Source organism: Neoarius graeffei, chromosome 10, assembly GCF_027579695.1.
Source record: "Neoarius graeffei isolate fNeoGra1 chromosome 10, fNeoGra1.pri, whole genome shotgun sequence".
In the NCBI taxonomy this organism is placed as follows: Eukaryota; Metazoa; Chordata; class Actinopteri; order Siluriformes; family Ariidae; genus Neoarius; species Neoarius graeffei.
This window is the reverse complement of record NC_083578.1, coordinates 23606503-23620288: the sequence shown is the minus strand read 5'-3', so window position 1 is coordinate 23620288 and position 13786 is coordinate 23606503. Positions and strand designations below refer to the sequence as shown.

The following is a 13786-nucleotide window of genomic DNA, read 5'->3' as shown; positions in this document are numbered from 1 at the left end:
CAAACATTGGAGCTTTGTATTCATTCTGAAGGTTTATTGTTATTAATATTGAATAAAAAGTAACTGGGATATATCATTGTTAATTATCATTCAAATTTTAGGTAAATTATTTTAATTTTCATCTTATACGGATTTTATAAGGGAAATACGGATTTTGGAGGTTGGTTATACAGGTTTGATTGACCAAAGGTTGACATGTATGCACATTGCGTGTATTGAGAACTACTAATTAATACAAAATTTGTGCTTTCAATATAACAACAGAGTGCTTAGTCAAGGTCATAGGTTTATTTAATAAAATTTCCCTCTTTTTTTTTTTCCATTAAAGCAACACATTAAACAACTCTATCAGGCAGACAATCCAGTACAGTTATTTATTTTTGGGTTCAGATTCAATCTAAACCTCTCATTCAACTTTCTAAAACCTTAACCAGTCTGCAGCTTCGTCCTCATGGCCATGACCTGTAAATCACATGGAGACTGATTGACTGATTGATTTGTTGCTGAAAACTTTCACTGCCAAGGTTACATTGTACAAGGCACCAAATCTGACGTTTTCATTCTGACTCATCCTTCAAGACTAGGCACAAGGAAATAAACTGAAAACACACCAGATTTGATCACGACACTTTGAAGTAACCTTTGCGCAGCTCCAGTTAGGAGGACTGTCCCCATAACGGCTTCCTCACACATTGAAATTATGCTATAAAAATCATACACAAAGCTATAAATATTGCTATGGAAATTTTTACTATACAGTCCAGTGCATCATTGGCTCTTCCCCAGAGTGGGGTCAGTGCGAAGTAACCATAGGAACTCCTGGTTCCATAAGTCCACATTTAAACAGCCTCCCAACACGACGTCAAGTGAAATCCCATCAATCCCCGTCTTGTTAACAGGCATAATGTGTTTTTTGGATTGCATATCAATTAAAAAAAAAAAAAACTCTCACAAGCCAGCCATAGTAAGAAGAGTGACCAACATGGAACTGGAAAAGGTTTTTGTCTTGATTCCAATTTTCAGTTTAAGTATCTGTCCTTTTTTTTCTTTCTTTTTTCTTGGATCACCTCTTGATATAGGTTCAATCACCGGAATGTATTGTAGCCATATAAAGGCAGTGTTTTCATTGGCTCAGGACCTGTGGAGGATGCATTTGGATTGGCTGGAGTTCAGGCTTCGCTGCTGCACTCGTAAATGTTATCCTCCACAAGGGCGATGACCTGCTCAAACTTGTGCTGCAGTTGAGTGCGTCTAGCAGTCGGGTTTGAGTCCAAAGCATTCACCACCTGTCACAAGGAGAGACAAGTAGATTTCGGATAAATACACATTTATTTGTAAATTTTAGTTTTTTTGTGTAGTAGGTCTGTATACTAGTTAGGGTTCTGTCATTAGTCACATTTGTTCTTTAAGCAAAAACATGTGATCACTTTAGCAACTTTATTTCAAAAAGGAGTCTCGTGACAAATCTAACAACTTTTTGAGCAGCGTTAGCGAGTGTCCTGCACTAGATATGACTCTCCAACTTGCATCCCAGAAACTGGTTATACAAGTTAATAGAACAGGCCTGCTTGACTCACCACCACTGTGTAAAGCCTGACTGAGTTGCGCTTGCAAGGGCTGATTTTTCCAGTGACCAATCATGGATCACAATGGTTTCCCTATGATCAATGACTGATCACCATTGTTCCCCATAACCAATCACTGATCTCCACTGTTCCCAATGACCAGACACTAATCACCATTTTCCCAATAATCACTCATCACTGTTGCTCCTAACAGCCAATCACAGATCTTTGTTGTCCCCAATGACAAGTCACTAATCACAACTTTCTCCAGTGACCAAACACCATCGTTCCCCACAACCAATCACTGATCTACATTGTTCTCAATGACCAGTCACTAATCACCATTTCCTCAATTGGCTAACACAAATCACAATTTTACCCAAGGATCAATCACTCAATACCGTTGCTCCTCACAACCAATCACTGATCTCCGTTATTCCCAACGACCAATCGCCGATCACCATTGTTCCCCACAACCAATCACTGATCACAATTTTACCCAATGATCAATCACTTATTCACCGTTGCTCCTCAAAACCATCACTGATCTCTGTTATTCCCAACGATAAATCGCTGATCACCACTGTTCCCTACAACCAATCACTGATCACCATTTTGCCCAATGATTGATCACTTATCACTGTTGTTCCTCCAAACCAATCACTGATCTCCATTATTCCCCACAACCAATCACTGATCACCGTTTTGCCCAATGATCGATCACTTATCACTGTTGTTCCTCCAAACCAATCACTGATCTCCATTATTCCCCACAACCAATCACTGATCACCATTTTGCCCAATGATCGATCACTTATCACCATTGCTCCTCACAACCAATCACTGATCACCATTGTTCCCCACGACCAATCACCAATCTCCATTGTTCCCGATGACCAGTCACTAATCACCATTTCCTCAGCTGACTAACACAAATCACAATTTTACCCAATGATCAGTCACTCATCACCGTTGCTCCTCACAACCAATCACTGATCTCCGTTGTCCTTGATTACACATTTACATTTATTCATTTAGCAGACGCTTTTATCCAAAGTGACTTACAAAAAGAAAATTAACAATCAAGATACATAAAAGGAGTCTTAAAAGAAATATCACTAAAGGGAGCTTTAGAGTGTGAGTACAAACATGGAATCAAGTGCAAGATGAGTGCACTTAGTGATTACACGTCACTAATCACCACTTTCCCCAATGACCAATCACCATTGTTCCTCACAACCAATCACTGATCTCCGTTGTTCCCAACGACCAATCATTGGTCAACGTTGTTTGTCCCTCTTGCGCAGTTGTGTTCTTCATTTTAACTCCTCCTCTTGGTGATATTAACACATAATAAAAGCAATAAAAATGAAATAAAAGTCATAACAACTTATTCCTTCCCAAAGCATTTTCTTTCACGTCTATTTCCAGATTCACTACCCTTCTTCACGTAACGTGTTTGGATATAAAACGATCATCACAAAGAATACCCAAACTAGTTTATGATGTAATGTCGGGGGGGGTTTGAGCAAGCATTAGCCACTTTCCCCTGAAAGGATTTGGCAACACAGAACTTTAATCTTTAACAGCTCAGCTAAATGCTTACACTGGATTCTGCCTCACTTGTGTGTCGCTTTGGTTAAAAGCATCTGCTAAATGCTCGATGTAAACATAAAGAAGGAGGGGAAAAAACCTGGCCGAGTCAAAGAAATGCCTACTAACAAGAGTGCATATGAGTTTTCGTACTCCGTTTCTGCAGTCCTGACCTTCACCTAGCTTTACAACTGTACTTCCCCATCCGGAAACATGGCACAAAAAAAGAGAAAGTGCAAACAATTTGGCCACTTCATACACACGCAGAGCGTCACAGACAGCACACCCTCACAATACTCAGCAGATCCAGCTAAGCTGCTGTTTTCCAAACCCCCATGCAGTTAGTCTTTCATGTCCAGCAGAGCCATTCACTTAGCATTATGTGTGTAGAGAATGAGCTCAATCACACACGCCTGCAATCAGCCATGTTTTTCACTGCGCCGCTCCAACATGCTGAGGCTGAAGAATGGGTATTAAAACAGCCCCGGGGATTAGCGTCAGGGTGCCAGGACGCACGCACGCACACTCACTCACTCTCTATCTCTCTCACACACACACATAGTCACTCAAATGATATACTGCAGGTGGGATCCGAAAAGGACACTCTTATCAGGCGTAAGGGAGGTGTGTGTAATCATACATGCATAAGCTTGTCAGGAGAGTTGTATAGAAGTGTACTGTGTCTGAATCTGAATCACTGACTGTAACACCATCACGGCACATTTAAGGCAAGTTCGAACTGCTTCATACCTGAGTGCGGTATCTCTTGGCATATTTGTAGATCTCGGTCAGAGCCAGGTTGGTGTTGAACTCGTTCCGGTATTTCTATTAATCACAAACAGAAAGCTGATTAGCTTTATTCACAAATTAAAAATCAACTGAATGGACTGAAAAGCCACAGAATGTGTCATATCGCTCATCTATTAAATTACAGTGATGTACATTTCGCATAAACCTGGATAGATGATATCACAGAAGAATGTATGGCGGCCTGGGAAAACCCTTCCCCTGGTGAATTTCTAGCATTTTCTTCTAAATATACAGTACTGTGCAAAAGTCTTAGGCGCATGTAAATATGAAATGAAATGTTTCAACATAAAAAAAAAAATACTGGGGGGGTGTCGTGGCTCGGGTGGATGAGGCACCATGCCATGGGTCCGGGCGACCCGGGTTTGATTCCGGCCCGGGGTCGTTTCCCAGTCCCTCCCCGTCTCTCTCTCCTGCTCATTTCCTGTCTCTACACTGTCCTATCCAATAATGAAGGTGGGAAAAAAGCCCCCCCAAAAAAAAAATACCGTAAGCAGTACGCCATAATAAATGAAACAAGGTCAGTATTTGGTGTCAGATGACCCTTTGCTTTAAAAAAAAAAACAGTAGTCTCAGGTACAGTGAGTGCAGTTTGATAAGGAAATGAGCTGTAGGTTTTACTGAGCATCTTCCAGAACCAGCCCCAGTTCTTCTGGACACTTTGACTGTCACACTCGCGTCTTCATTTTGCACCAAAACCCAGCAGCCTTCATTATGTTTTCTTTTTTTAAATCTGAAAAGTGCTCTCTTATGTAATATGCTGCTCGGATACAAACTTTGTTTTTTCTGTAACGTTCAGTTTTTTGCTTGAAAACGAACGTTTGGACCCTAAAATGTTTCTGTACCGACTCGATAATGTAGAAGTCATCAAATAGAAATCTATAACAAAGTTTGGATGTAAAAAAAAAAGGGGGGAGACTTTTGCACAGTACTGTGTGGATGCATCGTGGATATTTCGGCAACCTGTATCTGATTTACAAATTGCCGGTTTGTTTAGGCCTGGGTCCATTTCATTATGGCACATACTGTAGCGCTCCAACAACTTGATTGAAGCATGGCATTCACTGTATGAGGAATTAATCATTTTTACCAGGACCACCAACACAAGTGTTAAACTGCCTTCTAGGTATGTAACAATTCACCCAATTCACAACATTGGGTTCATGATTCGATTTTCCTACAATATTTTGGAAAAAAAAATTTAAATGAAGAAAATTTTATTTCACAAAAAAAAAAAACACAACATTGTCCTATTCTTTATCTATTTAAAGCTAGACGGCCTTTTGATTTCATAAAAATCAGTGAAATTGATTTCCCTCTGAAATTCGCTCATTGTGATCTATGTTTATTTCTGTAATATGTCACAAAATATCAGGCCATTCTGTGGCTGGGAAGTTATTTAATTTGAGGTGATTCCTTAACAAATAATGTGCATGAAATCGCTCGCTTTGCGCAGTCAAGCAGACAGAGGAAGTCCGTGTGCTGCGCATGCACAGGTTTACCTTTGACCGTGCACTGACAGTTCCATCATTCTGTTGCTAAACGAACAGCTGATCACACCGAGGTGCTCGCTGAGCGCCGATATTTATTAGCTTGGTCCTGCGTTTCCTTTCCTTCGTATACAACCCCGATTCCAAAAAAGTTGGGACAAAGTACAAATTGTAAATAAAAACAGAATGCAATGATGTGGAAGTTTCAAAATTCCATATTTTATTCAGAATAGAACATAGATGACATATCAAATGTTTAAACTGAGAAAATGTATCATTTAAAGAGAAAAATTAGGTGATTTTAAATTTCATGACAACAACACATCTCAAAAAAGTTGGGACAAGGCCATGTTTCCCACTGTGAGACATCCCCTTTTCTCTTTACAACAGTCTGTAAACGTCTGGGGACTGAGGAGACAAGTTGCTCAAGTTTAGGGATAGGAATGTTAACCCATTCTTGTCTAATGTAGGATTCTAGTTGCTCAACTGTCTTAGGTCTTTTTTTTGGCGTATCTTCCGTTTTATGATGCGCCAAATGTTTTCTATGGGTGAAAGATCTGGACTGCAGGCTGGCCAGTTCAGTACCCGGACCCTTCTTCTACGCAGCCATGATGCTGTAATTGATGCAGTATGTGGTTTGGCATTGTCATGTTGGAAAATGCAAGGTCTTCCCTGAAAGAGACGTCGTCTGGATGGGAGCATATGTTGCTCTAGAACCTGGATATACCTTTCAGCATTGATGGTGTCTTTCCAGATGTGTAAGCTGCCCATGCCACACGCACTAATGCAACCCCATACCATCAGAGATGCAGGCTTCTGAACTGAGCGCTGATAACAACTCGGGTCGTCCTTCTCCTCTTTAGTCTGAATGACACGGCGTCCCTGATTTCCATAAAGAACTTCAAATTTTGATTCGTCTGACCACAGAACAGTTTTCCACTTTGCCACAGTCCATTTTAAATGAGCCTTGGCCCAGAGAAGACGTCTGCGCTTCTGGATCATGTTTAGATACGGCTTCTTCTTTGAACTATAGAGTTTTAGCTGGCAATGGCGGATGGCACGGTGAATTGTGTTCACAGATAATGTTCTCTGGAAATATTCCTGAGCCCATTTTGTGATTTCCAATACAGAAGCATGCCTGTATGTGATGCAGTGCCGTCTAAGGGCCCGAAGATCACGGCCACCCAGTATGGTTTTCCGGCCTTGACCCTTACGCACAGAGATTCTTCCAGATTCTCTGAATCTTTTGATGATGATATGCACTGTAGATGATGATATGTTCAAACTCCTTGCAATTTTACACTGTCGAACTCCTTTCTGATATTGCTCCACTATTTGTCGGCGCAGAATTAGGGGGATTGGTGATCCTCTTCCCATCTTTACTTCTGAGAGCCGCTGCCACTCCAAGATGCTCTTTTTATACCCAGTCATGTTAATGACCTATTGCTAATTGACCTAATGAGTTGCAATTTGGTCCTCCAGCTGTTCCTTTTTTGTACCTTTAACTTTTCCAGCCTCTTATTGCCCCTGTCCCAACTTTTTTGAGATGTGTTGCTGTCATGAAATTTCAAATGAGCCAATATTTGGCATGAAATTTCAAAATGTCTCACTTTTGACATTTGATATGTTGTCTATGTTCTATTGTGAATACAATATCAGTTTTTGAGATTTGTAAATTATTGCATTCCGTTTTTATTTACAATTTGTACTCTGTCCCAACTTTTTTGGAATCGGGGTTGTATAACATAACGTCTTTTCTTCTCGCTTTCCGTTACTGTAGTCGGTCTTTCACGTTTCATTCACGTCCTCCATTTTTCTCTCTGGTTTCAAATTTGTATCCTACAATGCCTTGCGCAAACAGGGAAAGCCCACCACGTCATGCATGACGTAGTATCTTGTATTGGGTCACGGTGAAGCAGGAAAAAAACAGCGGAGAATTTAGGGCCATGTGGCCTTAAATTCATTAACTGTTCTATTTTAAAAAAACTAACAAAATTGGAAGACTGTGATTCGAATTCAGTAGCTTTCGGTCCACTAAACAAAAATAATTGGGTGTCGGGGGGAGGGGATTCTTTTAATGATCTACACTTGAAAAATCTGAAAGGCAGTCTAGCTTTAAGGCAAATTCTTCTCAAAAACATTCCTCAGAAATGTTACTGTAGATAACATTGAAAGCTACTCTCTTAGGTAGCATCTTACTCTCGTCCATTTATATTAGCAACTGGAACATTTTGAGATGTCCGTTTTAGGAGGTGAAAAAAAAAAGTGTAGAAAGCTGTAAGGGTTCAGTAACTCACGCGTGACTCCTCGGCTAAGTGCGCGTTCATCTCCTGCTCGCTGAGTGGCGCCATCTCTTGGATCTGCTTGTAATAGGACTGAACCCTCTTCTTGTACTCCGGGATCTCTTTAGCATACAGCAGCTTATTGGTGGGAGAGTCCTGTCAATCAAAACGAAACAAGAGTACCGAATGACATGCCTGTGATTTTTCTCATCTAGTGTGTTTTTTGTTTCCTGCGCAGTTCTCTGGACCACAACGTGCGCTTGTGGAAAAGTGGGAAAAGATTAATGCTGAGCAGTGCTGTGTAGTGCATGGGTTCTCAATTTCCTCCTCAGGGACTCTAATGCGGGACATTTTTTATTCTGTTCCACTTCTGCACACGCTTGAGTCGAGGCTGTGGGATGATGATAACTTGGTGCAGGTGTGTTAGGAGCAGAAAACATGAAAAATGTGCAGTGGTTCGAGAACCTACCTACCGTGTAATGAGATTAATTCTAATAAACCAGAAGAAAGTCGAATCAGTCCAAGTGAAGATATGAAACAGTTATTTAGGAACATCCCCTTAAAATATTTTGCCAGGTAAGCTTGGTTAGACTGTTTTAGAAAGCAAGGTTTCTTAACAATGTGGAAGGGATATAAAACATGACGGGGTACGCTTTGGAAAATAATGGATGGGGTTCGTGTAATGCAGCTGAACACCGAATGTTGAACATTTGTTTTATAGTTACGTTTAATGTTGTGTAGCATCTCCAAGAAGACTTACTTATGTTATAGCAGCTATAAACAGTCGTCCCCTCATCAGCCTCTCTTTTCCCTTTCTCTTAATAAGACAAAACAATCACAGCCGGTCATGTTACTGAGAAACTGAAAAGCACGCTGTCCTGAAGACTTAAAGTTACAGCTTTCCCTCCGATTGGCACTGGAGACTCCTTCCAAAATGCAAAATAAACATTTCTCCACTACGACGATTATACGTTTTTAATCCGTTTATGTCCGGCATCTGCTCTAGAAATCTCTGTGCATGTTCTGACTACAGAAACAACAACGTATTAAAACGACCGCTTTAATATTAACCTGAGCTTCTGTCAGAGCTGCCCTTACAGAACCAATCCGATTTCGAGAATTCAGCAGCACTGTGGCATAATGAAATAATATTGGCTGGCTTTTTTTTCCGTGGTATATCCGGTATATTCCATTCAGCTAGCATGATATTGAATGAGTTGAAGACGAGTAACTGAATGGAATATATCTGATATACCACGAAAAAAAGCCAGCCAATATTATTATTATTATTATTATTATTATTGGGCGGCACGGTGGTGTAGTGGTTAGCGCTGTTGCCTCACAGCAAGAAGGTCCGGGTTCGAGCCCCGTGGCCGGCGAGGGCCTTTCTGTGTGGAGTTTGCATGTTCTCCCCGTGTCCGCGTGGGTTTCCTCCGGGTGCTCCGGTTTCCCCCACAGTCCAAAGACATGCAGGTTAGGCTAACTGGTGGCTCTAAATTGACCGTAGGTGTGAATGTGAGTGTGAATGGTTGTCTGTGTCTATGTGTCAGCCCTGTGATGACCTGGCGACTTGTCCAGGGTGTACCCCGCCTTTCGCCCGTAGTCAGCTGGGATAGGCTCCAGCTTGTCTGCGACCCTGTAGAACAGGATAAAGCAGCTAGAGATAATGAGATGAGATTATTATTATTATTATTATACATACACATTCCTTTCGGGTGTTCAGTGCATCTTTCTCTTTCAAAATTCTCTCAAAATCTTCTGTATTTAACACAGCAAACCTGGCAGCCATGTTTACAAATTGTCACAGTCGCTGGCTAGCACTGTTTTACATCTCCGACATCATTGTGACGTCATGTTGTCTTGACAACCATGCAATATCATAAACCATATTCAGCGCTCTTTCTCCATCGGGTAGAGTGACGTAATACATGTAGGATAAGCGATATGCTAACAATATTGCATGCTATCAAACCAACTGAATGAAACCCACTAGAAGGGAAGAAAACACGTTTTTATTCCATCGAAAAAGTGTCCTGTATGTCTAATAATATAATTTATCACAGTTGGTAAAGCTTTTTTGCTTGGTATGATTACACAATATCGCCCAAACAAAAGTGCTGTTGTTCTAAAGATGAGCGATATTCAGTACAACAGTTCTATAAAATAACTAGAAAAGCACTCAGAGAGCGCAGACCTCCGCCAAGAATCTTTTAAAAAAATCTGGGATCCAGACGGTGATCCGGATCACCGCCAAAATTTAATGGATTGTTACTTGTGCCCAGTCACACCTCTGGAAAAAATTTCAAAGCAATCCGTTCATTACTTTTTCCGTAATGTTGCTAACAGGCAAACCAACAAACAAACAAACCAACGCTACCGAAAACATAACCTCCTTGGCGGAGGTAATAAAGAGTAACTCATATTTTGGACAGAACGTGGCTAAATATTTAGTTTATTTTTGCTTTGTCAGTGACAATAGCTCCTAAAGAAGCCACCACTAAATAAAGTGTTTTGCAAAAGTATTCATTCCCCTTGGTGTTTGTCCTGTTTTGTCGCATTACAAGCTGGAATTAAAATGGATTGTTGGGGGGTGAGTGCCATTTGATTTACACAACATGCCTACAGCTTTAAAGGTGAAAATTGTTGTTTTATTGTGACACAAACAATAATTAAGATGAAAAAACAAATCTGGAGAGTGCATAGGTATTCACCCCCTTTCGTATGAAACCCCTAAATAAGAGCTGCTCCAACCAATTCACTTCATAAGTCACATAATTAGTTGATTAAGATCCACCTGTGTGCAATCAAAGTGTCACATGATCCGTCACAGGATACCTGTATAAATCAACCTGTTCTGGAAGGACCCTGACTCTGCAACACTACTAAGCAAGCAACGTGAGAACCAAGGAGCCTCCAAACAGGTCAGAGACAAATTTGTGAAGAAGAATAGATCAGGGTTGGGTTATAAAACATATCCCAAACTTTGAATATCCCACGGAGCACCATTAAATCCATTATAGCAAAATGGAAAGAATATGTCACACTCCACAGAGTGGGGCTTTATGGAAGAGTGGCCAGAAAAAAGTAATTGCTTAAGAAAACACGTTTGGAGTTTGCCTAACAGCATGTGGCAGACTCCCCAAACACATGGAAGAAGATTCTCTGGTCAAATGAGACTAAAATTGATCTTTTTGGCCATCATGGGAAATGCCATGTGTGGCACAAACCCCACACCCTGAGAACACCATCCCTACAGTGAAGCATGGTGGTGGCAGCATCATGCTGTGGGGATATTTTTCATCTGCAGGGACAGGAAAGCTGGTCAGGACTGAAGAAAAGACGGATGGCACTAAATACAGGGCAATTCTGGAGGAAAACCTGTTTGAGTCGGCCAGAGGTTTGAGACTGGGGCGAAGGTTCATGTTCCAGCACAACAATGACCCTAAACATACTGCTAAAGCTACACTGGAGTGGTTTAAAGGGAAACATTTAAATGTCTTGGAATGGCCTAATCAAAGCCCAGACCTCAGTCCAATTGAGAATCTGTGGCATAACTTGAAGATTGCTGTACACCAACGCAACCCATCTAACTTGAAGGAGTTGGAGCAGTTTTGCCTTGAGGAATGGGCAAAAATCCCAGTGGCTGGATGTGCTAAGCTAATAGAGACATACCCCAAGAGACATGCAGCAGTAATTGCAGCTAAAGGTGGGTGGAGTTCCACTTGGAATACTGCTTGTCCGATCAAATGAGTGGACCGGACTAATTTGAACTGTTTTTACAAATTGGCTTAAAGCTCTGATATTAATTAAAGTTGACTAAGTCCTACTTTGAAATCAAAAATAGCAGGAGAACATACAAGAGAACATACTAATAATGCCATCACCAAAGGTATCCATGTTTGCGTTACTACGGTATGTTTTGCTGCTGCCATGATGATCTCGATCATCAAGATTGCATATCAGGTAAATTCGTTGTTAGTTATGTTTGAGGAAATGCATACATGTGGTGGTGATGAACAAGGTTGATATCGTGTTTGAGTATTTATGAACTCGGCAATCTACCGGTATGGTTAAGGGCGTCACGGTGGTGTAGTGGTTAGCACTGTCGCCTCACAGCAAGAAGGTTCTGGGTTGGAGCCCAGTGGCCGGCGAGGGCCTTTCTGTGTGGAGTTTGCATGTTGTCTGCGTGGGTTTCCTCCGGGTGCTCCGGTTTCCCCCACAGTCCAAAGATATGCAGGTTAGGCTAACTGGTGACTCTAAATTGTTCCTAGATGTGAATGTGTATCTGAATGGTTGTTTCCCAGGCCCAGAAATGGAAGGGCATCTGGCTTAAAACTACACTCCAATTAATGACATGATGATAATAATGAAGAAGAAGAAGAAGCTTTTATTTGTCACATTCACACTCAAGCACAGTGAAATTCCTCCTCTGCATTTAACCCATATGAAGCAGTGAACACATGCAATTGCACACATACACAGAGCAGTGGGCAGCTATGCTACAGCACCTGGGCACTTCAGACCCATGTTAACCTAGCCTGCATGTCTTTGGACTGTGGGGGAAACCGGAGCACCTGCAGGAAACCCATGCAGACACGGGGAGAACATGCAAACTCCACACAGAAAAGCCCACCACACCACCGTGCCGCCCACCTATGGATGAGTTATACTGAATTATAATTATGCTCCAGCTCTGACCCTGCACTTTCTTCAAGTTGTAAATCAGATGATGTGAAATCTGGAGGCAAGTCCCTCCTTATTAGCTCCATTGTAAGCTAACAGCCTTCACGCAAACAAAGTGCACTGTTCTCCGTGCTACATGATGTCAATGCTTTTATGTTGATAAACAGCAGGCTAATTACACTCTAGTCCGATAATGAAAGCAGAATTAATCCATGAAAGAGTAATCAATGTGCAATTGTGTGGAATTACATGACAGCTCTTTTGTCTACACATCTATATATCTATATCTCTCTCCCTGTCTTTCTCTCTTTGTGTCTCTCACTCTTTTGCTGTCTTGCACTTCACTTCCTGCGTGCACTCCATCTGTCTGGTAGCCCCTGACCTTTGACATCCACCTTCCTTTTTTCTCATGAACACACACACACACAGATTCACCTCGTCTACATACCTCACTATCATTGACCAAATCACCAGGAAAGAGGAAGATAAAAGAACTTGTGCGTGTGTGTGGTGTGTGTGTGTCTCTCTTTCAGCTTTAGACCTTTGGAGATGGGAAGTGAGATCAGTGGTCAGTGTGTGTGTGTGGGTATGTTTTTATATCTTAGTGGGGAATAAATAAATGTCCCAATGTCCAGTATGTCAGTAGAAGGTTTGCACAAGGATAGTAAAACAAATGTGTGTATGTGGGGGAGAGATTTAAGAAAATCTCCATGCTGACTCCATCATGGCCACAACACAGCACTATATAAGAAGTAAGACTAGAACAGTGTGTGTGTGAATATACGTCTGTGTGTGTATTTGTTTGAAGGTCGAACATGTTGGGCGATTATTCCATATTTTCCTGAGTGAAATGTTAGGAGTGTGTTGACAGAGGAAGATGAGGAGATCTGTGGCTCTGGAGGCAGACAAAGCAGGAAGAATGAGGAGTTTATTTCGGGGTAAAGGAGTGAAAGGGTGATTTCAAGTATGAGGGGTTAGAAGCGCACCTAAACACACACACACACACTTCCACACATGAGAAGGACTGAAAGATTTGAGATGTTAACAGAGATACCCAACGCTAACTTTACCCAGGTGCAGGAACAGACATTTCAATTGTGTGTTGACAATAGATCCAAAATGGATTCCAGATGAGTTTACTGCTGTATTTTATGTGTGTGTGTGTGTGTGTGTGTCTTTACCTTCCCCAGCTGTAGGTCAGAGATGGAGCATGCGTCAATGAAAGCCTGAGCTATGACGGACAGACAGGCGTCCATGTGATCCGTCTTATCGATGTCAAACACAAACTGTGGATTCTTCAGGATGTTCACCCAGAAACGCAGAGGCAAACTACAGAGAGAGAGAGAGAAGATGGGAAGAGAGAAGG

General features: G+C 41.5%; 1 protein-coding gene across 1 annotated transcript in view; it reads right to left on the bottom strand.

Annotated features, from left to right (window-relative positions):
• Window positions 1-273: 273 nt before the first annotated feature.
• Window positions 274-13786, bottom strand: part of plxnd1 (plexin D1) — a 212713-nt gene continuing 199200 nt past the window's right edge. Inside the window, exons 33-36 of the mRNA XM_060931569.1 lie at window positions 13602-13749; window positions 7753-7893; window positions 3909-3983; window positions 274-1286 (exon numbers count right to left, since the gene is read on the bottom strand). Coding sequence (XP_060787552.1) covers window positions 1170-1286; window positions 3909-3983; window positions 7753-7893; window positions 13602-13749 — 481 coding nt within the window. The 3' untranslated portion in view covers window positions 274-1169. The remainder of the gene's footprint in view (window positions 1287-3908; window positions 3984-7752; window positions 7894-13601; window positions 13750-13786) is intronic.